The 25,939-nt window shown below is 40.5% G+C and overlaps 1 protein-coding gene across 2 annotated transcripts in view; it reads right to left on the minus strand.

The window, feature by feature from the left end:
* Positions 1-25,657, minus strand: part of arid5b (AT-rich interaction domain 5B) — a 230,280-nt gene extending 204,623 nt beyond the window's left edge. For both annotated transcript variants that reach the window (XM_034185396.1, XM_034185395.1), the window contains exons 1-2: positions 25,580-25,657; positions 24,923-25,177 (exon numbers count right to left, since the gene is read on the minus strand). In XM_034185396.1, the coding sequence (XP_034041287.1) occupies positions 24,923-25,177; positions 25,580-25,600 (276 nt within the window). In that variant the 5' untranslated portion in view covers positions 25,601-25,657. The remainder of the gene's footprint in view (positions 1-24,922; positions 25,178-25,579) is intronic.
* Positions 25,658-25,939: the final 282 nt, after the last annotated feature.

Below are 25,939 nucleotides of genomic sequence, written 5' to 3' on the forward strand. Positions count from 1 at the left end.
TCATATTTGTCTAATAGATTACAGTTTGGTTCATGTAAATGGGGAATCTTCTTCACAGACTAAAGTTAATTATGGAGTTTCCACAAGGTTCTGTGCTAGGACCAATTTTATCACTTTATACATGCTTCCCTTAGGCAGTATTATTAGACGGTATTGCTTAAATTTTCATTGTTACGCAGATGATACCCAGCTTTATCTATCCATGAAGCCTGAGGATACACACCAATTAGCTAAACTGCAGGATTGTCTTACAGACATAAAGACATGGATGACCTCTAATTTCCTGCTTTTAAACTCAGATAAAACTGAAGTTATTGTACTTGGCCCCACAAATCTTAGAAGCATGGTGTCTAACCAGATCGTTACTCTGGATGGCATTTCCCTGATCTCTAGTAATACTGTGAGAAATCTTGGAGTCATTTTTGATCAGGATATGTCATTCAAAGCGCATATTAAACAAATATGTAGGACTGCCTTTTTGCATTTACGCAATATCTCTAAAATCAGAAAGGTCTTGTCTCAGAGTGATGCTGAAAAACTAATTCATGCATTTATTTCCTCTAGGCTGGACTATTGTAATTCATTATTATCAGGTTGTCCTAAAGTTCCCTAAAAAGCCTTCAGTTGGTTCAGAATGCTGCAGCTAGAGTACTGACGGGGACTAGCAGGAGAGAGCATATCTCACCCGTGTTGGCCTCTCTTCATTGGCTTCCTGTTAATTCTAGAATAGAATTTAAAATTCTTCTTCTTACTTATAAGGTTTTGAATAATCAGGTCCCATCTTATCTTAGGGACCTCGTAGTACCATATTACCCCATTAGAGCGCTTCGCTCTCAGACTGCGGGCTTACTTGTAGTTCCTAGGGTTTGTAAGAGTAGAATGGGAGGCAGAGCCTTCAGCTTTCAGGCTCCTCTCCTGTGGAACCAGCTCCCAATTCAGATCAGGGAGACAGATACCCTCTCTACTTTTAAGATTAGGCTTAAAACTTTCCTTTTCGCTAAGGCTTATAGTTAGGGCTGGATCGGGTGACCCTGGACCATCCCTTGGTTATGCTGCTTTAGACGTAGATTGTGGGGGGTTCCCATGATGCACTGTTCTTTCTCTTTTTGCTCCGTATGCATCACTCTGCATTTAATCATTAGTGATCGATCTCTGCCCCCCTTCACGGCATGTCTTTTTCCTGGTTTTTTCCCTCAGCCCCAACCAGTCTCAGCAGAAGACTGCCCCTCCCTGAGCCTGGTTCTGCTGGAGGTTTCTTCCTGTTAAAAGGGAGTTTTTGTTGTGTGGGCCGCTGAAGAGGAGGTACTGCTGGCCCACCACCACTAGAGGGCGCCCTGTCTGGAGTGCGGGCTCCAGGCACCAGAGGGCGCTGCCGCCTCACGAGAGCAGCCAGGGTGACAGCTGTCACCCATCACTGGACACAGCTGACTCCACTCAGCACGGAGGTATATCACCAGGACGGCGTCTCCACCTCAGTGCCGAGATAGCGCCTTAAGATAGAGGTAACGTTCTCTGCTGTATTTCTGACATTATTATATTGTCTTTCTTGTTGAGCATTGCAGGACAGCTGTCTACAAAAAGCCGTTGCTTCGGATAAGTACTCACCTTCCTGCAGTATTGTGACGTGAGGTGGAGGCGGCTTCTCCCCTCTCCGTGTTACTGGGTGCAGCCGCATCCACACCTGTGTGTTTGTTGTTCTCTTGCCAGCAGTACCGGATCCGACGAGCGGAGGCAGTGGCCACCTGGGAATTCGGGACTTGGCGGTTCCAGTACTTCCAGGGTTCGGTGGCAGAGGAAATCTGGGTGGTTCCGGTTCGACTTGGACGGACGTCTCCTACCTTCGAGCCTGCCCACACGACACCAGTGGAATTCGGCTTAACCCCAAATTGTCGATTGTTGTATTGGTTGTGCACGTTTCACAACAGTAACCTTGTTATTTACCTTCTCCATTGTCCGTTCATTTGCGCCCCCTGTTGTGGGTCCGTGTTCCTACACTTTCACAACAGTTTTTCCTTCCCACTGTTGCCAAGTGCTTGCTCATAGGGGGTCGTTTTGACCGTTGGGGTTTTTCATAATTATTGTATGGCCTTGCCTTACAATATGGAGCGCCTTGGGGCAACTGTTTGTTGTGATTTGGCGCTATATAAGAAAAAAGTTGATTGATTGAGTTGATGGTACATCTCTGCATAACTCCAGGCAGATGAACTCTTCCTGATATCGCAGATTACCTATTTCTGTGAAGACTGGACATTGAATTTCACTCTGGCACCAAGTCTGCACCAACGTGATCGGATCCCTCCCCCAACAGCACCCTCCACTTTGGCCCAACCCGCGTTTGACATGTGCCCACCCAGTACATCTCAAACATGCCACATACAATGAAGACTAAATATGCATACACATAAAGTAACATGAAGACCTCACTGAAATATTTTTACTATTGTATGAAAGAAATTCTTAATTGTAAAACAGCTATATTTTTAATTCACTAAAATGCTTGTAGATTAAAGCCTAATCTCTATACAATGCTCTCAACCAACAGCAAACCTTAAAACACGGTTTCTGACAGATGCACACCTTTGCCCTCTGCATTAATCTGCTGAATGACACGGTGCCTTGTGTGTGAATGTCAACAGATCTTGTTTGGGGACGTGTTCGGCTTGAAAGCAAAGCACAACAGGTGAAAACAATTCAGCAGCTGTCAACACAGTCCAGAATATAATCAGTCTATGAACAGAGACGGACTGAGAAACACAGGCCGCGTCCATTTGCTCTGCCTGTTTTCACTTTAGCAGGCTGCGGTCTAACGTGAACGCAAACTTGTTGTTTGTGTGAGTCATGATATTTGACTGAAGAATACTGTTAATGTTAGGGCCCCTTCACACATAGTGCGAATTTGGTCGATTTGCGCATAACGTGTGCATGAAGCAGGAATTGTGTGCAAAACGTGTAAAATCGTAGCTGCCCTCGTAAACCTGTTGCTACAACTATTTGCGCACACCAGCAGCTGAAAGACAGAGTGTGCGCTGTGTGAACCCATCGATCCCTCTCGCGACCAAATTCCAGGTGACACTCTCGAACATTTAACACCGCTCGTTTGGTACTTAGAAAATGTGTGGCCATTCGCACTATTAACAAAACAACAGTTAGCAGACAATCATTGTCGTGTTGACAGGACAGGACAGGACGCGTGGCCGCCGACAGAAACAGCTGTGGAGATCTGTTGATCTGGACATCCCAGCTGGACAACACATACTGTGTTTGGACAGACATGGACTAACAACTGCCCACTGTGACGCGCATATGTCTGCTTGCTGTCATCACAGTGGACATAAATAAAAACATATATCGCTGTGGCAACAGGCTGCAGTGAGTGAGTGCGTGCACGCTGCAGCCCATTGACAGGCTGCCCCCAGGCTGAAAAGGACAGTCAGATCATAACACACAGCGGGCGATCTGATTGTCACGTCACCCATGTGAGCTCTGTTCCCCATGACGCAGTGTCAGTCCTGCGGCGCGCTGTCCACAAGACACGCGTGTTGGGCAGGAGACACGCGCAGGGCCAGCTGGACGCCGCCAGCAAATGTGGATAAGCCCAGCTCTCCACAATTTCTCTTATACTCACTCAACTGGTAAGCACTGAAAGCCGAGATAGGCATGTCCCAACTTTTCCCTCTGGCACTCCGAAACAGAGGTGTTCCTTTGTCTCGCTCATCAGCGAATCGGTCGTGACGCGCGAAGCCTCCGCGCGGCTTTCCATGACAAAATCTCTTGTTGAAAGTGAAATCTGCCGGAAAATGGCTGATGTCCAGCTCTTGTGATAACCAGAGAAATTACACACGACGGTCCCAGCTCCACACAGCCATCCGTTAGAAATGATGTGGTGGTTTCTGCTCTCAATGGTGGCTCGGAGCGCGGCGCGCCGTGCGCCATTGTGGGTCGTCCTTAAAGCGGTAGTAACAATCCTTATTCTCTGTGAAGCCCGTAAAATTTCCACCGAAAGCCAGATAAATTTTTCGAATGGCTTTCCAGCTGCCTGTCTCTAACAGTTTTCTGAAAAAATCTTGATGGAAAAAAAGCCCAAATATTCCGCCATTTCCTTGCAATGAAACAACGCCGAGAGGGATGGAGCAGTGCTCACTCAAAGCCTGCCCACAGGCGAAGACGCAAACCGACAGGCGGTTGGAAAAACTCACGCATTGCGCACGAAGGTTCAAGCTTGGCTGACGTAAAAACATATGAATCAAATCCATATAGTTTTTGAAAAAAATAAAAAGGTACGATACTTTTCTAACAGACCTTGTATAATATTTTTTAATAATTCTCCTTAGAAACTTGGGGACTTCTACAAAAGCTGCTTGTCCTGCTAGACTGCTGCTAATTTAGTATGATAATATAGGGTCACAGGAGCGCAAGCCCACAACCACGAAGGCAACAATCCGCATCAGCACACTAGCAAATGGCGTGCTGTTATTTTACTGACACATGCATTAGCGATATTTATGCACTCAAAAGGGCCGTCGCTGCATGTCTTAATACACTGCTATAATATGACTCTGGGTATGTCAGTAAATGCACATGCAGCCCAAATGCCCATTTTATGAGTGAATTAAAATGCAAGGTAACACATTAACAGTTTAATATTACATCCTGTCTCCATTCAGCTATCAATAATTCATGTTATTACTGCAGCAGCAGGATATCGCAAACATTACTCAGTGGATTTATTGCTATGGCTGCACATAATGTACCAAAACTGGAAAAAAAAAAGGGGGGTAGGGGGTGTCTGCTGCGAAACCGTAGATAACTCTGTTCCAGAAATCCATAACTGCCACAATCTTATTGAAATTAAACTCCCTAAATTCCATATCAATCAATTTATATGCATGTGACGGTGCGCTGGCAGCAAAGCAACGCATGAGGGGCATCCCCCCACCGCCCCCCATTCCAAATTCGCTGATCCGATTAGAAACAATGCACCCTGAAATTTTCCATATCGCTCCCAACAATTCCCCCCGCGAGAGTCCACACTGGCGCGCATCATGACTGAACACTAAAGGAGACATTCCTGAATGTCAGCGTTCCGCAGCGTAGCGTCTCATCGCTACGACAGGACTTTCAGCTTGGGAGTCAAAGGGGTGCGCACTCCCAGTGGGAGGGTGTCTTTCTATATGCTGTGGGCGCGCACACATATGTGCACAGAGCACCGCTGTCACGCTGGGAAGGTTTCAGCCTGTTGCCTTACAGAGATCACCGATGGAATTCCTAAGGCCAAAGGAGATTAGTAAATGAGTAACGGACATGGTGACGCGGACAACAAGAGGGGGTGAGAGACACAGAGACACAGAGAGAGAGAGAGAGAGAGAGAGAGAGAGAGAGTTATCTCTCGCCTCTCCCTGTGTCTGACCTTGGCTTCACCAGCCCAAAACAAATGTATCTGGGAATTTAAAAAAAAAAAAAAATGCTGTCGGCAGTGAACCAGGAATTGAATTAAAATATGTTTTGAAACTAGCTGCAGTTGGAGGTAAATTTCAAAAAGAGAAAGTGGCTGTACATAAGGTTCTATCACTTAATACATGCAGTTTATTCATATGCAAAAAGCCACTGTAATATCTGCAGGGTGCTGAACTCATCTTTTATTCACCAATTCCATTAAGAGATTGCTCTTATGTGAGCAATGGTGATGTATGAATTTCTTTTACAGATACAAGGATGGAGACCGAAAGGAAAAAAAAAAACAGCTGGAGAAACCAGGGGTTTGAAAGAGTTTCTTAAAACAGGCGATGTATCCATCATGTAAGGTGACACCACGAAAAGCAGCGTCAGCTCCCGCCAACGACTGCAGCTTTGAAAGCTCGTATTTTAGCAAATACCAAAAGAATGAAGAAGGAAAAAAAAGAAAGAAGAAGATTTAATGGATCATCACTCCATACGCTCCATCTAAGAAACCACAGTGAAGAATGCAAAATATTGGGTGGAGAATTAACCAAGAGCTTCTCAACTGTGGCTTTGTTCCGCTCAAAGGTTATAATATTGAACCACCGTAGCTGGAGGGCATGCGAGTCATGCATCAAGGCAAATGTTTGCCAACTCAAGTAGTTAGTCGATGACAAAGTGGAAGAAAAACAAGAAGGCTTTAAGTTCTTGTGTGTGCTGACAAACTGGGAGCTGTTTTAAAGGGGTCATACAGTGCAAAAAAAATAAAAAAAATTAGGTATATACCTTTTAGGGGAAAATGTGATTGTGGTTTCATGTTCAATTCTCCTACTCTGAATAACCTGCCAGTGTGAAAAGTATCCTGACAATAACTGAAACTATTTTTACCTGAGGCCATCAAATATCACCGAGTATTGCGAAGACTTGCATGCGCCTGTCTGTCTGTGCTCGGCATAAGTCCAGTCCTATTACTGCCAGAGTCTCCAAATTGACAGAGAACATTCTTGGGACACAGATCTTGGACAAGTTCAGAGATGGCTAACTTTGACCTTTTTTTAGAGGTATTTTAAGAGGTTAAAATGTCACATTTTGTTTCACTTTGTTTTTTGTTTGTTTTTTGTTTTTTTTGTTTTTTTGAGGGACGGGGGTGACAGCCAATCAGAGTTTAGCAGCACCGTGATGTCAGTGGCTGGTCTAGTTACCTGCAAACTCCATTTCCATTGTCATATAGTATGTAAGAGCTTGCGAGAAATAAACACTTCTAAAACTGAAAACACTGTTTTAGGAAAAAAACTCTGAAGTGATTTACAAGACATTTCATGGACGTTAGCATGGTAATGTCACAGGCTGGTCTAGTTAGCTGCATATATATATATATATATATATATATACACACTTTGCACTGGGATACCAATTAAATAACTGCAAATTATAAAGATGACAATGCTCATATGGCTGAGGGTATTTTAGGATTGTGTTATATTTGTTATTTGCAGCAGTTGTTATATAAGTTTTGAAAGTGCTACACAAATAAATGTTCTTATTGCATATCTACGGCTTCCCTGCAAAAAGTCAGGATGGGAGGTGTGTCTCTTTCTCTTTGTGGCCTGCTTGAACATGAATTCATTGCGGAACATTTTACTAATCTCTGGTCACAGAGTGGAGCCTCTCTGTCTTTATTTTGTTATCCTGCTATAAGTATCAAAGTAGTTGGATAAACTTTGCAGACACTGTTGTCACATTCATTTCTACTGTGTAACAGACTGTCAGATTCGTCTACACTGAAGTACAAATCACATCATTTTTACCCATATCAATTTTACTGTGACACATTATTGCAATTGTTTCCTCACCCAGCAAAATTCTTATGTTTTAAATTTACTTAAAATGCACATAACTGAATGTCAGTCAGGTTAACTGCATTTTAAGGAGTGATTATATTTCCCAGATGGCTTGGGAATGCCTCTGGATGCCCCAGGAAGAATTACAGGGCTTGGCCGAGGACAGGGAAGTGTGGGATGAGCTGTTTGTTCTGGGACCACCACAACCTGGACAAGTGGCAAAATTTGCTACAAATTCTGTTGCTGCACCATGATATAATCATGCCCCCCAAGAAAAGAGTCTTCTGGAGCCACCACTGGAACCGATGACGTGTGTTAGCCTGTTGACAACTGTTTTAACAGATCGCCAAAGACAGAAAACAGTTTGGCGATGAGAATCAGGAGATTGTGCAGGACAGGAATGAGTCCTAAAACAATGGGAAACACTAGCGAGGATTTTTATAGACTTTGAAGTCTACGGCATTCCATTTTAAAGGTTTTAAATTACACTTTCCTAAAAAGCTGGTAATAATTTACATGCTATTTCAGCAATGGTGAGGAATTCACTGGAGGGCAGTGTTCAGAGTTAATGACTTGTTCTGTGGCAGGAGGAGGCGCGTGCACGCATGCACACACGCACACACACGCACACACACGCACACAAACACACACACACACACACACACACACACACACACACACCACACACACACACACACACACACACACACACACACACACACACACACACACACACACACACACACACACACACAGCATTCCCACCACTGTTATTGTGAATGGAGATATTTGGAATCATGCAGATTGACCAAGACAAGGGAGTAGTTTAGAAAAGCAGTTTTTTGAGCAGAGTAAAAAAAAAAAAAGGAGTCATATCACATTCACACATAAGTCATCCAGCAGGATGACCTTGTCTGTCAAAATGCAGATCACATAGCTGAGCTGCTTGCACTTAACTCAACTAGCATCCCAGATGCCTGAATTACCCATTCAGGGTTTTTCCCTCAGGAAAAATCAAAGAAGCAGCAAATGAATACAATCTAATTTCCCTACAAGCTGGCTTTCCAAGCACTGAAACACATGCGTGGATCGCCGCCATGTACTGAAGAAATGGCTCTGGAGGCATGCCAAAGTGTTTTCCACAGCAATCAATACCAGCCTACTGCTGCAGTCCCCGGCCTGTCAAGTGCGTGTGCATGTGTTTGCGTGCATGCGTGCCAAAGCCTTGTCAGCTAGAGGGAAGCGACAGGAGACGAGGTCAGATAAAATCAGAGGTGATGATAATAGCACATTAATATAACATGATCCATAAATATTCTCTGCAGTTATGAATTCCCATTAAGCGCTGCTTTGCTGTATTTGTAGTAAAGTGGGATGTGTAGTATAAGCAAAAGGCAATTAGCTGCCTGAAGCGGCGCACACAATAAGAGCTGTTATCTTTCTTGGAGCTCCAACAACTGAAAGCGTTACAGGCGGAGAGCAGAAGCCATGTGGAGTGGAAAGAAATAACGTGTCACTCAGTCGGTTTAAAAACACACGTGTGATTGTTTATTCGATGGCAGTTTGCAGGCAGAGGCCTGGACACAGGGTGCATCATAACGGGCGCGCACAAAGGAACAGCGGTCAGCACTCAACTAGTGGCAATAAAAATGTTAAAACGTTTAAAAAAAAGTCTACCTCTACATATGGACTTAATAATTAACTCTGAATAAATAGGAGTCATTTCCTCTCAAGCTGTTCATCAAATCAGCCGCCGACAGCTACATTTATTCAGTGAATCATTATTTTGATTCCTGGCCGGAGCACTTAAATCCGGCCATGTACTAAAAGGAATTGACCTCCAACCCGGCGACCGAAGAAAAAAAACAAGCGCAGTAGGTCACGGGGTTGGTTCCTCTCGCCAATGCCCAGCACAGCAAAAAACACGGCACACGTCTGCACACCAGAGGCGGCGAGCAAACAAATACCTGAGAAATCAGCAGGAAATTACATCACAACTCAGCACCGAGAACACAAGTGAATCAGTAATCCAGTTCTAGTGAGCCGGTTCAATAAAAGTCACAAAGTAAACTGGGTTTGTTTTTACTATTCAGGTTATTGGCTTTAAGGTCACACCAACAAATATTAATCACAGTCTCACTGAGAACATGTTATCAATATGGTGCTTGTATACGATGCAGTTTATGAAACTAAAAAGTTGGAAGAAGATAAGACTGTGTGAGTGATTGGAATTTTTGATTTTTAAGTCTCAAGTTATTGCTGAATGCTTCCTGATAGCTTTAAACGGTCAAGACGTTGCCTTTTAAAATGTAGGTTAAAGCTCAGCACAACTCTCTGGTCTTTAATCAGATGCTCCAGGATCACAATCCTGGAGTCAACGATTCACACCCAGTTTAACTGAGAATTTAATTCGCGTTTGAAATTTTCAGTTAAAACAGGGCCACTCGCAGAAGCAGAATTATTTTTTAATATGGAATTGGGATCAACAGCATAACTAGGAAAGGTGGTGTTGAGCCATTGATCAGAATATCTTTTCAAAAGTTTTTTTCTTATACTAAAAAGGGAGGTTTGATTAACGTTCAGCTTTAAAGGGTGATTGACGGCTAATTTAGCTCTTCTAACTATAACTAGCTTATTTTTGTTATTTACAATTTTATTTTACATGGTGTACATTTTTAATGATTCATCAGTTTATGTGTTCTTTTTAAAGATATCAACATATAATACCTTAGTTCTTAGGTTTCCATTTGATAGCATATAGATTGTTCTTTTTATTTTCCTATAGTATGTTAGCAGAGTTACTTTAGATAGATAATACACATTACATCATAGCTTCTGTTTCTATAATAAAATACCATGAACATGACCAAATCTTCTCCTGTATTAATATTTAGGTTTTAATACCTACTCCTGTATATTATGTAGTACCATATTTATTGTATATGTTGTTTATTACCCTTAATATATATATATATGATGTCTTATCTTTCTTATGTCTTATTATTATATATACTTTTTTCTTGAGCCGGTTGGGTGGGTAGGGAGAGTTCCCATGGGATAAAAAAGCTTTTCAACCTACCATCCCTGGTTCTCAAGACCAGGCACCTACGTGGCTCTACTCTACTCTTTTCTGCTCTTCTATTTTACTCTTCCTTTTTAGATATTTAGATATACCTTAGTATACTAGCATAGTTCCACCTTAGAATTGGAATATAATATATAAGATATACCTTACTGAATTTTCAAGGATATGAACCCGGACGGTCACTGTCTAAAGTAGGGGTGCAACAAAAAACATCAATACTTTATATGTACCAAACCCTCAGCTGTGGACTGTTAAAGACTGTGATGACTGCAACATGTACAGTTATGTACACCATCATGTTCATATGTATGTTATAAATTGATTTCCTTCAGTTTTTACTCTTTGACACAAATCCACTCCTCTCAAAATGTGACCCTGTGGTAAAATCAAGCGCACCCTTTCTTCTTCTTCTTCTATGGTGTTTAATGGCATCCATATTGTTGCATTGCTGCCATCTTCTGCATCAGACCGTTATAGAAGTACTATATCCTCCCTTTGAGTCCGGTGTCTTTCAAGTATTTAAAAAGCCAACACTTCCCCATCTCACTTGACCTTATGGCTAAAATACTTCCTACAGAAACTTCTTTCAGGCCTTACAATTGATTTCCTTCAGTTTTTACTCTTTAGTAGATAAACCATTCAAAAATGACGAGATATAGTTTGTAAAATAAAGTATTTTGAGAGAAAATTAAAGCACTGTGCTAAATACTGCACAGGTATATTCAAAGGTTATGATTTTTATTATTTATACTACAACTGGTGGCATTCGAAAGCGCTGCATTCAGAATTGCCAAAATGTCAATGGGTGCGACGAAAAAAAGAAATTTTTCAAACAGTTTGACAATAACGCCACAGATGCATTAGTACTACAACACAACGGGTCATCGAGGACCCTCTGAGGTTTTCTAAGTATGGACAAGGATTCAAAATGTGACCTTCTGGGATGGATATCTGTGAACGTGGGAATGAGGCTTTACTCTTTGGAGAGTGATCACCAAGTTCCATGTACTGTAGATCCACTAATTCATTTTTAAGAGGCTCCACTACAATCCATATCTGGATCTTGATCAACACTAAAAGTTTCATGGAGAACAGTTTGGCATTTTCTGAAAAACTGAATAAAATGTCCATTAAATAAATAAATCAGCATCATGATATGCTAAAGGAAAAAGGTCTGGAATTCAAATTTTGAAGTGGATCACCACCAAAACTTAATGGAGTATTCCCCACTGATATGTACAAACATTCCACCAATTTTTGTAGAGATCAGTTGGTTAGTTTATGAAAAGGATATCAAAAAAAGCCACTGTCCTATATTGGAAGACACAAACAGATCCACAATCCACATCTGAAACCTGGACTGGAGTCAAATATGAAAAGGATCTTATTCATCATATTGATTTATCCTCCAGATTCTGTGGAAATCATTTTTGAGAACTTGATCGGTATGTGTGAAAAAAAAAGTAAAAAAATCACTACAATCTACAATCTACAATCTCTACAATCACTATCTGAAATTTGGTTTAAACATAAACTGAATTAAATCTTCTGCTTGATTACGTAAAACCTCATAATCTCATAAAAATTCATTACATAAAGTTTGACAAAGTACAGTTAAGCAGTTTTTGGAAAATTAGTCTTTATAATCTTAGTCTTATAATTAGTCTTTATTTTATGTCCAAAAAATGAGGTGGGCTTCATAGATAATTGGCAAAGCTTCTGGGGAAAACCTGGTCTTGTTAGGAGAGACGGCATCCATCCCACTTTGGATGGAGCAGCTCTCATTTCTAGAAATCTGGCTAATTTTCTTAAATCCTCCAAACCGTGACTATCCAGGGTTGGGACCAGGAAGCAGAGTTGTAGTCTTACACACCTCTCTGCAGCTTCTCTCCCCCTGCCATCCCCTCATTACCCCATCCCCGTAGAGACGGTGCCTGCTCCCAGACTACCAATAACCAGCAAAAATCTATTTAAGCATAAAAATTCAAAAAGAAAAAATAATATAGCACCTTCTACTGCACCACAGACTAAAACAGTTAAATGTGGTCTATTAAACATTAGGTCTCTCTCTTCTAAGTCCCTGTTGGTAAATGATATAATAATTGATCAACATATTGATTTATTCTGCCTAACAGAAACCTGGTTACAGCAGGATGAATATGTTAGTTTAAATGAGTCAACACCCCCGAGTCACACTAACTGTCAGAATGCTCGTAGCACGGGCCGGGGCGGTGGATTAGCAGCAATCTTCCATTCCAGCTTATTAATTAATCAAAAACCCAGACAGAGCTTTAATTCATTTGAAAGCTTGTCTCTTAGTCTTGTCCATCCAAATTGGAAGTCCCAAAAACCAGTTTTATTTGTTATTATCTATCGTCCACCTGGTCGTTACTGTGAGTTTCTCTGTGAATTTTCAGACCTTTTGTCTGACTTAGTGCTTAGCTCAGATAAGATAATTATAGTGGGCGATTTTAACATCCACACAGATGCTGAGAATGACAGCCTCAACACTGCATTTAATCTATTATTAGACTCTATTGGCTTTGCTCAAAAAGTAAATGAGTCCACCCACCACTTTAATCATATCTTAGATCTTGTTCTGACTTATGGTATGGAAATAGAAGACTTAACAGTATTCCCTGAAAACTCCCTTCTGTCTGATCATTTTTTAATAACATTTACATTTACTCTGATGGACTACCCAGCAGTAGGGAATAAGTTTCATTACACTAGCAGTCTTTCAGAAAGCGCTGTAACTAGGTTTAAGGATATGATTCCTTCTTTATGTTCTCTAATGCCATATAACAACACAGTGCAGAGTAGCTACCTAAACTCTGTAAGGGAGATAGAGTATCTCGTCAATAGTTTTACATCCTCATTGAAGACAACTTTGGATGCTGTAGCTCCTCTGAAAAAGAGAGCTTTAAATCAGAAGTGTCTGACTCCATGGTATAACTCTCAAACTCGTAGCTTAAAGCAGATAACCCGTAAGTTGGAGAGGAAATGGCGTCTCACTAATTTAGAAGATCTTCACTTAGCCTGGAAAAAGAGTCTGTTGCTCTATAAAAAAGCCCTCCGTAAAGCTAGGACATCTTTCTACTCATCACTAATTGAAGAAAATAAGAACAACCCCAGGTTTCTTTTCAGCACTGTAGCCAGGCTGACAAAGAGTCAGAGCTCTATTGAGCTGAGTATTCCATTATCTTTAACTAGTAATGAGTTCATGACTTTCTTTGCTAACAAAATTTTAACTATTAGAGAAAAATTACTCATAACCATCCCAAAGACGTATCGTTATCTTTGGCTGCTTTCAGTGATGCCGGTATTTGGTTAGACTCTTTCTCTCCGATTGTTCTGTCTGAGTTATTTTCATTAGTTACTTCATCCAAACCATCAACATGTTTATTAGACCCCATTCCTACCAGGCTGCTCAAGGAAGCCCTACCATTATTTAATGCTTCGATCTTAAATATGATCAATCTATCTTTGTTAGTTGGCTATGTACCACAGGCTTTTAAGGTGGCAGTAATTAAACCATTACTTAAAAAGCCATCACTTGACCCAGCTATCTTAGCTAATTATAGGCCAATCTCCAACCTTCCTTTTCTCTCAAAAATTCTTGAAAGGGTAGTTGTAAAACAGCTAACTGATCATCTGCAGAGGAATGGTCTATTTGAAGAGTTTCAGTCAGGTTTTAGAATTCATCATAGTACAGAAACAGCATTAGTGAAGGTTACAAATGATCTTCTTATGGCCTCGGACAGTGGACTCATCTCTGTGCTTGTTCTGTTAGACCTCAGTGCTGCTTTTGATACTGTTGACCATAAAATTTTATTACAGAGATTAGAGCATGCCATAGGTATTAAAGGCACTGCGCTGCGGTGGTTTGAATCATATTTGTCTAATAGATTACAATTTGTTCATGTAAATGGGGAATCTTCTTCACAGACTAAAGTTAATTATGGAGTTCCACAAGGTTCTGTGCTAGGACCAATTTTATTCACTTTATATATGCTTCCCTTAGGCAGTATTATTAGACGGTATTGCTTAAATTTTCATTGTTACGCAGATGATACCCAGCTTTATCTATCCATGAAGCCAGAGGACACACACCAATTAGCTAAACTGCAGGATTGTCTTACAGACATAAAGACATGGATGACCTCTAATTTCCTGCTTTTAAACTCAGATAAAACTGAAGTTATTGTTCTTGGCCCCACAAATCTTAGAAACATGGTGTCTAACCAGATCCTTACTCTGGATGGCATTACCCTGACCTCTAGTAATACTGTGAGAAATCTTGGAGTCATTTTTGATCAGGATATGTCATTCAAAGCGCATATTAAACAAATATGTAGGACTGCTTTTTTGCATTTACGCAATATCTCTAAAATCAGAAAGGTCTTGTCTCAGAGTGATGCTGAAAAACTAATTCATGCATTTATTTCCTCTAGGCTGGACTATTGTAATTCATTATTATCAGGTTGTCCTAAAAGTTCCCTAAAAAGCCTTCAGTTAATTCAAAATGCTGCAGCTAGAGTGCTGACGGGGACTAGAAGGAGAGAGCATATCTCACCCATATTGGCCTCTCTTCATTGGCTTCCTGTTAATTCTAGAATAGAATTTAAAATTCTTCTTCTTACTTATAAGGTTTTGAATAATCAGGTCCCATCTTATCTTAGGGACCTCATAGTACCATATCACCCCAATAGAGCGCTTCGCTCTCAGACTGCAGGCTTACTTGTAGTTCCTAGGGTTTGTAAGAGTAGAATGGGAGGCAGAGCCTTCAGCTTTCAGGCTCCTCTCCTGTGGAACCAGCTCCCAATTCAGATCAGGGAGACAGACACCCTCTCTACTTTTAAGATTAGGCTTAAAACTTTCCTTTTTGCTAAAGCTTATAGTTAGGGCTGGATCAGGTGACCCTGAACCATCCCTTAGTTATGCTGCTATAGACGTAGACTGCTGGGGGGTTCCCATGATGCACTGTTTCTTTCTCTTTTTGCTCTGTATGCACCACTCTGCATTTAATCATTAGTGATCGATCTCTGCTCCCCTCCACAGCATGTCTTTTTCCTGGTTCTCTCCCTCAGCCCCAACCAGTCCCAGCAGAAGACTGCCCCTCCCTGAGCCTGGTTCTGCTGGAGGTTTCTTCCTGTTAAAAGGGAGTTTTTCCTTCCCACTGTAGCCAAGTGCTTGCTCACAGGGGGTCGTTTTGACCGTTGGGGTTTTACATCATTATTGTATGGCCTTGCCTTACAATATAAAGCGCCTTGGGGCAACTGTTTGTTGTGATTTGGCGCTATATAAAAAAAAAATTGATTGATTGATTGATTGATAACAAAAAAACAAAAAACAAACGTGCTATAAACAGTTCAAGTAACTAACCAGTAAAAACAGAACCTCCTTGGCGGTGTGGCATACCAGGCGTGCACCATGCCTCCTTCGGGGTCATCAGCGATCTCCCGCCCCTTTTATCTTTCTGATTCTGGGTTACTCTTAGTGTTTATTTTTGAAATACAGTATGTGTTGTATCTGTGAGTGCCTGTCGCTGACTCATGCGGTGCAGATTTGTGTTAAGGGGCGAATTCGACGAGAATGAGAACCGTCTCACTGAAGGTCATAAAGTGACTTCAAGTTGTCAGGTGCAATTTTGTGCGCGGAGTTCTGTAAGAAGTCCGATTTGCTGAGAGCAGGAGGTTTGACGAGCCCTTTCATTGAGCTCAGCTTGCAGACAGTGAAACGTACAATCTCCAAATTCTATTATTTTATAGTCCGACCTGTTCTACAATCAGAGTGCAACATCAAAGCGCCCATCTGTGGCGCCTGCATGTGTAAGGACGGTGTGTTATGATGCAAGTTGCTGAATATTTCATGAAAGGGAAAAATGCTTTTATTCCCCTTAAGGTTTTATTTTCTTTTACACTAGTCTCACAATGAAATCACCAAATAGTCACTGCAGTGGTTCTGTCCTCCAATAAGGACCAGCTGAACAATCGCACAATCAAAAGAAGAAGACAAAGAAAACAAATAATTCTACAAGTACACAAGAGCAGCATCTTCTGCATGACGTTCCTCCAGAAAACTCTCAAAAGTGGTGATGCACTGAAGAAATTAGGACGTGGCTACAGGTACGAGATATTACCATGCAGTGGTACTCTGACACACAACCCAGTAGTATTATTAACAATAGTATTATTAACAGTACTACTACTGCAAACCCAGTAGTGCCATGCGATTATCTAATTTCCGCAGCTATGACACATGAGATCTCGCGGGATTTCTGCCCAAATTGCAAAAATGGCAATGCAAGTTCACAAAAAGACCAAGAATTTTACATTTTTAGAAACTTCTGGTTGTGATTACAAAACCTTGTGTAAAGTGGTAGTACTGCAATACATTGTTAATCACCGCAGGGCATTACTGGGTTCTGCAGTGTTGTCACTACATGGAAATACCTCATATCCACGGCCACATCCATGACATTAAGGCACGTCACCACGACGGGCACCACACTTTAAATTTGAGGTATTTCCTGATGGTGTTTCCCTGATGAATGATGCAGTGAGGATTTTTTCTTCTTTGAGTATGTCACAAATTAATGCTTTTCCTCCACAAGACTGAAGAAGTACCATTGGTAACTACTCCTATGCTAGGATCTATGTCTGTGGTTCCCAACCTCTTAGGGGGCACCAAAGATCAATAATGCTTTTGAGAATCACATCAATGAACCAAAGAGAAAACGTCTAAAAACTGGACCAGGGTTCGGGCCTTTCTCAGATGCAAGTGGTAGGTGGCTCAAAAAATAAAAATAAAAAGGTTGTGAACCAATCATCTATGTACCTGTGATAGGTTGAGTCACAGGGTCTGTTTCATAAATTCCAAATTTAAGCCTGAACTCTGAGCTGTCAAAATCAGTGATTTGGGCTTCAAAACAGATGATAACAATTAGTTCAATCAACTCTGAGTTAACTTCAGCCTCAATAAAGTGCCTGCCTGATGAGATAAAAAGCCCTTATCAGTGGACCACAGATACCATAATTCACCATGGTGTAACCAAGTGATGTAACTCTGTGACTCCCAGTAGGATTGGAATACCAGACTACTTCCTCGTGAAGCCAATGTTCTACCAGGTCAGCCAAAGGGGAATCTCCTTCAGCCAAGTTCATAGGAACATATTTCAATCTGGAACCTTGCTGCAATAGCAACAGGAGAGAGACAAAAATGGTTTGTTCTTCCCATTTTGCCCCCACTGGATTAGAAATATTGATAAATGTGTAAGCAGAATATGGGTATATATTTAAGGGGGAAAAATAATAATATGTAATATGGTAGGCAGCAACAAAAATTTAATATTGATACATAGATATAAAACCCAAGACAATTCTAGCACTCATTCTTTTCTTTTATTTTTTAGCAGATCCCATACGCTCTGGGTTACCACAACGCAAGTTTTACGCCTTGTGCCATTTCTGACACAACTTTAAATTTTCAGGGAGAATGGGTTGAACCCATGACTTTCTTGCAGTGAGGCACAAAAATGCTACCCATCATGAAAAATTTGTATTAATCCAGGCCACTGTTCTTCCACACCAGTGATGACGTACGCTGTATCAAACTAAACTCTGTTCCAAATTAGAACTATATCCATTATTGCAAACAAAGGCTACACATCTCTGCCAGAACCACCTATGTGACTGTATGACACAGCAAAACAGCATGTCCATTTCATTAAGCTAGCATGGCTAACATCACAACAGTGTCAAAGATAGCAAACCTTGAAAAATGTGACTCCACTTTAGAAAAGAAAATGATGACTGGGCAAAGTGCAACGCACGTGGACGTCAGGCTGCACATCAAATCTGACCAGACAGTTAAAGCAGCACGGTGTTGATCCTAGATTCTCATCAGCCAGAGCTCGTAACATTTCGTTAGCACCTCTAGCGGAGTCAGGAACACAGCTAATCACAACACACCATTCTCATTGGAATTAAACGGAAAGTTGACGAAAGAGGAAAATGTCACAGAGAAAGAGTTTATTTGGATATATATATATATATATATATATATATATATATATATATATATATATATATATATATATATATATATATATATATATATATATATATATACGAGGGCTGTCAATAAAGTAATGGTCCTTTTTATTTTTTTCAAAAACTATATGGATTTCATTCATATGTTTTTACGTCAGACATGCTTGAACCCTCGTGCGCATGCGTGAGTTTTTCCACGCCTGTCAGTGACGTCATTCGCCTGTGAGCACTCCTTGTGGGAGGAGTCGTCCAGCCCCTCGTCGGAATTCCTTTGTCTGAGAAGTTGCTGAGAGACTGGCGCTTTGTTTGATCAAATTTTTTTCTAAACCTGTGAGACACATCGAAGTGGACACGGTTCAAAAAATTAAGCTGGTTTTCAGTGAAAATTTTAACGGCTGATGAGAGATTTTGAGGTGATTCTGTCGCTTTAAGGACTTCCCACGGTGCGAGACGTCGCTCAGCGCTCTCAGCCGCCGTCGTCAGCCTGTTTCAAGCTTAAAACCTCCACATTTCAGGTTCTATTGATCCAGGACGTCGTGAGAGAACAGAGAAGTTTCAGAAGAAGTCGGTTTCAGCATTTTATCCGGATATTCCACTGTTAAAGGAGATTTTTTTAATGAAAGACGTGCGGACGGGTCCGCGCGTCGGGACGCAGCCGCCGCGACGCTCCGCCACAGGAAAAACACCTTTGTTGAAAGCCTTAAGGACAAGTTGGAACATGTCCTGCCTGTTAAACAATTTCTCATATACTCACTCCACTGAAAGCCATCAAAAGCCGCCTGGATTTTACAAATGGTTATCAACACAGAGGTGTTTTTCCTGTGCCGCCGCACCGCGTCGGCTGCGTCCCGACGCGCGGATCCGTCCGCACGTCTTTCATTAAAAAAAATCTCCTTTAACAGTGGAATATCCGGATAAAATGCTGAAACCGACTTCTTCTGAAACTTCTCTGTTCTCTCACGACGTCCTGGATCAATAGAGCCTGAAATGTGGAGGTTTTCAGCTTGAACAGGCTGACGACGGCGGCTGAGAGCGCAGCGCGACGTCTCGCACCGTGGGAAGTCCTTAAAGCGACAGAATCACCTCAAAATCTCTCATCAGCTGTTAAAATTTTCACTGAAAACCAGCTTAATTTTTCGAACCGTGTCCACTTCGATGTGTCTCACAGGTTTAGAAAAAATTTTGATCAAACAACGCGCCAGTCTCTCAGCAACTTCTCAGACAAAGGAATTCCGACGAGGGGCTGGACGACTCCTCCCACAAGGAGTGCTCACAGGCGAATGACGTCACCGACAGCCGTGGAAAAACTCACGCATGCGCACGAGGGTTCAAGCATGTCTGACGTAAAAACATATGAATGAAATCCATATAGTTTTTGAAAAAAATAAAAAGGACCATTACTTTATTGACAGCCCTCGTATATATATATATATATATGTATATATATATATATATATATATATATATATATATATATATATATATATATATATATATATATATATATATATATATATATATATATATATATGAAATTTTGATAACATTGATCATTGATAACACAAAAGGTAATGAACAGATGCCAATGAAATTTGGTGAGCAGATATATCAAACTCTGGGAAATAAGTGATTCCATTTTTGGAGGCAGTCCGGAATATATTCTGGAACTGAGGAGCAAACGAATGTTTGGTACATAGCAACATTTAACTCAAAAATTTGTGATTATGAGCATGTTTATGAAATTTGATGTGTGGATGGATAATGTACTAGAAAATTAAGGGTTTTATTTATAATTTGTTCCATAACATATTTTGGATCCAGACATTTTAAGGATTTAGGAACATTTCATTCAAAAATGTATTAATAATGAACTTCAATAACAGTTTGTGAACTGGTGAATAATATCCAAAAAAAATGTTTTTAAGTCAGTATAGAACATATTCTGGATCTGGGATCCAGAAGAATGTTAGAGATGTACAAACACTAAAATCAAAAAGTTATGAATGGAGCTTGATGAAATTTTATGAGTATATAGATAAATTCTTAAGAAATAAGGCTTGATGCTTCAAAATAAACACAAGTGAAAGTGGGTATTTTGGCAACCTGGGTGGAGGTATGTACTCTATGAGTACCTTCTAGTTAATAATAAAACAGCTGAACCAATGTCCATAAAATTACCCATTTTCCTATATAGTAACAGTGAACTGCAGTTTTAACCTTGACCTTTGACACTGATTGTCGTCAAATCCTCACCAAAACCTAACCACTTCTTTCCAACCCCAGGCCAAATGGACCTGCCAAGTTTGTTGAAACTCAGATTAGGTGTTCCTAAGATACCTTGTTACCATTCACAGTGATCAAGTAATCATCAGGGGGATGATCATCCTCTCACAGTATTTGTGCATCAACATCAACTGGTTCTTCAAGAAAAGAACATCCCATGTCTGACACTTCCTTCAGTCTGCAACCTTCAGCAACACAGTAGGAGAAACTCACACTCAGCTGAAGGAAGCCCGTCAGCAAGCCGGTTAACTTCACTGAGTGTGTCGCCGTAGTAACTAAACTGGAGTTCATCTGAACATGCTTTGTGAAACTGAAAACTCCAGACTTCCTTCAACTCACAGTAAACGGAGTTTTCACCCGTCTCACTGTCTGAAACAGGATGACCCTGTTGGCTGTTGGCAAAGATTTGGAGCAAATCACCGGCACCTGCATCAGTCTGCTGAGGCACTCACAGAGTGAATTCTTCTGCCAAAAGTCAAACACTTCTTGTAATTTCCATTTAGATGATCAATATCATTAAAATTTTCTGAACAACTGCACAACATTTCCAATGTCAGGGGACATAGTTTCATCAAGAACGTATCAACTGCAGAGATGTTTATCAGAATTGGAAAAAATCCAAACCCCAGAATCAACATCTGGATCCTGATTAGCATTAACGTTTGAAGAGTTCCTCGTCTAGATAAGATTGATCATTCCAGCAGGTTTGAAAACAATCAAACACAACGCACTGAAAATAACCTTTTTGGCCAAACATACTGCACTGTTGCCACCATGATTGGTTAAACAGTAATTCGCCTTAAAACATAAAACATCATGAAGGTAGAGAATTTTGTTTAATTGTCTTTAACCATGCTTTAGTGCAGGTGGGGGCACTGTTTTACCAAAGTATGCACAACACAGAAAATAATGGATTAGACGGTGTGGATGCACTACTCTTAAGAGTCAGTAATACAAAAGAAATAAAAAAAGTAAACAAATTAATGATAAGAGAACGTGCATTAAAACTCCTATATAAAAATGCAATGAAATGGGAAAGTAACACTGTAAATCCAGAGTTTCCCCTCAGTTCAGATTATTGCACACTTAAAATGAAACATCTGCACATGACAGACTCGCTATGCTGTGAAATACATGCTATCAAACCATGTAAGAATATTGCACATTTGAAGTTAAGTCAATGTGTTTTTGGAAACATTATATCAACATGCAGTATAAATCATCCTGGTTGTGGATTTGGCTCAAAATCTTACATCTTATCCACTTGTCTTTGACCCAAGACTGTGTGGAACAGATTGGGAGTGGGGCTCAAGCAATGTCCAAGCATGAACCAGTTCAAACAGCGGTACAAAAATATGTTTTTTTTCTAGGTATAGGGAGGAGGAAGGGTAATGAGGGTTAGGGTGTTTTTGTTTTTTGCTTCGGCTTGTAATTATATAGTATTTTGTATGTAAGTAGGTATGTGTAGGTGTATATTTATGTTTGTGTATATATATGTGTATATATGTGTATATATGTATATGTGTATATATGTGTATGTATATGTGTATGTATGTTGATGTGTGTATGTATATATATATGTGTATATATGTGTATATATGTATATGTGTATATATGTGTATGTATATGTGTATGTATGTTGATGTGTGTATGTATATATATATGTGTATGTGTATATATATGTGTATATATGTGTATATATGTATATGTGTATATATGTGTATGTATATGTGTATGTATGTTGATGTGTGTATGTATATATATATGTGTATATATGTATATGTGTATATATGTGTATGTATATGTGTATGTATGTTGATGTGTGTATGTATATATATATGTGTATGTGTATATATATGTGTATATATGTGTATATATGTATATGTGTATATATGTGTATGTATATGTGTATGTATGTTGATGTGTGTATGTATATATATATGTGTATGTGTATATATATGTGTATATATGTATATGTGTATGTATATGTGTATGTATGTTGATGTGTGTATGTATATATATATGTGTATGTGTATATATATGTGTATATATGTGTATATATGTATATGTGTATATATGTGTATGTATATGTGTATGTATGTTGATGTGTGTATGTATATATATATGTGTATGTGTATATATATGTGTATATATGTGTATATGTGTATATATGTGTATGTATATGTGTATGTATGTTGATGTGTGTATGTATATATATATGTGTATGTGTATATATATGTATATATATATATATTGATATCGGTTTAGGTGTGTAGGAATCTATGTGTATATGTGGCAAAGGGTATTACTGGTTGTGGGGAAGAAGGGGTAGGGATAAATAAGCTGATGCTTCACCCTACCCCTTTTCGGACATGTTGGGTACACAGTAGGAACTTTTTTGTTGTTGTCTTTACTGATCTATCTTGTAATTGTTGTTGTATCAAATGTTCGAAATAAACAGTTTCATTCATTCATTCATTCATTCATTCATTCATTCATTCAAAGACTACATTATTTTTTTAAATACTTCAATTTCTCTCTGAGATATCCTCCTAACAAACAGGGTGGATGTAATTATTTATACGAAGTGGCTAAGGATACGTACATCCGTATCTTCTGCGGGACTGCTAAAGGTACGGACCAAGGAGAATAAGCGAAGTGCGCAACACAACTGCGCATGCATGGGTCAAACGGGCCAAACTCACACCGCTCCCATTGAATTTTGTATACAGTAGCATTAGTGGACTGTGAAAGTTAAGGCTTACAGGAATTGTTTCAAAGGTTTTAAGCCTTAAGTGATGCATACAGTAATGACAGGTGCACACGGGTACGGACATATTTGCGCATTCTGATTGGTCGGTATGACGTCACCGGGAAATACCCTCCATATCTTTAGGACGGTCTCTGTAGATACGGGTCCATACCCGTAGCCACGGCCTTATTTATAAAGCATCACCTGGCCATCATCTTCAGGTTTTTGGCCGCATCCGGCCCTAGAGGCGCAAGTTTGACACCTCCCCTAATCAAACTCCAGTAGACTATCTGCACTGCATATGTGACATTACATTCACAGCACTTTTTCAACGCAATCGTTTCTAAGAATAAATAAAGGACAGGAATGTAAAAAATGCAAATGAGTCTTTGGGAAAGGGGGCGGGGCTGACGCGCCGTCGCACAAGTAATGACCGTGCATGCACTCAAAGTAATTACGAAATCATTACAGCAAAGGCTTAAGCGGCCAGAGCTGCTGGAGATTTAATTGTATTAATTTTATTTATTTATTTATTTTAAGAATCGTGCGACAAAGATGATGATAGCGGCAGGCCCATAAATAGCCACCCTTTTTTTCTCTCTCTCTCTCTCATGAAAGGGAAACGTGATAGTCACACTATTACTCAAGAGGAAAGAATGTAAGTAAACCATCAGCGGAAGAGTCAAGTACAAACACGGCTTTGTCCTTCCCCATAAACATTAAAACAGCAGCAGAATCATCTCCAAAGTGATCCGAAGCAGACAGCAGCAATTAAAGTCGATATACCAGAGAAGGAATCAACGTTTGTTTTATGGCCGATGGAGGAAAATACGCCTGATAATCCAAGTAATGCCATTCAGCGGGATGTAACCGGATCACAAGCGCCACATGTGGCCGCAGTCAATCATAACTATTGGCTTTTCTGCGCCAACAGCGGCGTAATGTAACACAGAGACGCATTATATTGTTAACGTCCGCATGGAAATCTGTATGCAAAGCGCGCGGGTGGAGGAAGAGCAGTTAACGCTCTTCTTTCAACATCACGAGGAATTATTACAAAACACAACTTCAGTGCCGTCCGACCCGAGCCTGTCTGATCCCGTGCATTCATTACACTTTCGCAATTTCCGCCCATATGTCAGCATTTGACGCACAAATTTTTAGTCCTCCCCCCCCCTCCGAGAAATGAAAGCACAGAGCGCAGAAGTCCTGCGGATTATCCCCTTTAACAAATATATTTATATAAGTAAATAAATAAAGCCCACAGAGTGCGGCAGCAGCAGCAGCCCCGACAGCTGGACAGGCGCACATTCAGCAGGTTGACACCACAATGAAGAGAGCAAATACCGGTGTAGGACAAATCGTTTTCACGCCATGTCAGCGTGGATGTGCGTTTAACGCCACACACCGCGCGCACTGCCACTTTAACAACAACAAAAAAACAATCATGCGTAATGATCCATATCCATACCTCTCCATGGCCCACCGTGCGTCCTTGGGGAGTATTCTCTGGCAGAAAATAAAGTTTGGAGCTGGATAAAAGTTGCTTGCTCGTTCTTTCTTCCCAGAGCAGCTGAAGCTCCGCGATGCAAACGGGATCCTCCGGTTTACATCTGACGAAGAAAAAGTCTCCGAGAGACAGAATCCTCGGTTTGCCGTCCTGGTACAATTTAAAGGCTTTATAGAATATATATGGTCCGTGTAAACCACAAGACGAGCCCACCCACTGTTGAGGAGAAACACACACACACACACACACACACACACACACACACACACACACACACACACACACACACACACACACACACACACACACACACACACACAAATACAGAATCAGTGAATGGCGTATCGACTGATTTGGTAAACAAATCGTAGCCAAACATTTGTGCGTAATTACGCACGGTTGAGAAATAGCGCGTCGGGAAAAACAATTAGTCTCGCGTAACTATTTTTAGACGCTCAACATAAGAGACGTGGTCACATTAAACAACAAAAATATATAGACAGATATAGCTATAAATGTCAAAGTTTGAACCGTCGGATGCACGAGTACAACGTAAAGAAGGTCACGATTAGCGCGGTGCCAAAAGCAAATAAACAGCCGGTTGATAACAAACGTTACCTTCAGTGAGTTCGGCTCCATCTCGACGTTATGAATTGATTAAACTCAACACGCTCTCCAAACTTGCTGGCTTCAATGGATTGCCGAAGGTCCTGGAAGAGGCATATTTCTGTGGAGTTTAAAACATCGCGAACAAGCGCGTAAAACGCGGCGGAGAAATATTTGTTTTTCGTCAAACAAGCTAAAATAAATCTTGAGTAAGTATGAGTGTTAATCTGGGGAGGTAAATCGTCGACAATATTTTTGGGGCGCAGATATCGTGCGTAAAAGGCGACTTTAAGCAAAATATTAATATATAACAACCGATTCGACAGTAATTTCTGAGCCAGACTTTGCACATGAAGATTTTACGCGTCACTC

This window comes from Thalassophryne amazonica, chromosome 13, assembly GCF_902500255.1.
Source record: "Thalassophryne amazonica chromosome 13, fThaAma1.1, whole genome shotgun sequence".
NCBI classification, from domain to species: domain Eukaryota; kingdom Metazoa; phylum Chordata; class Actinopteri; order Batrachoidiformes; family Batrachoididae; genus Thalassophryne; species Thalassophryne amazonica.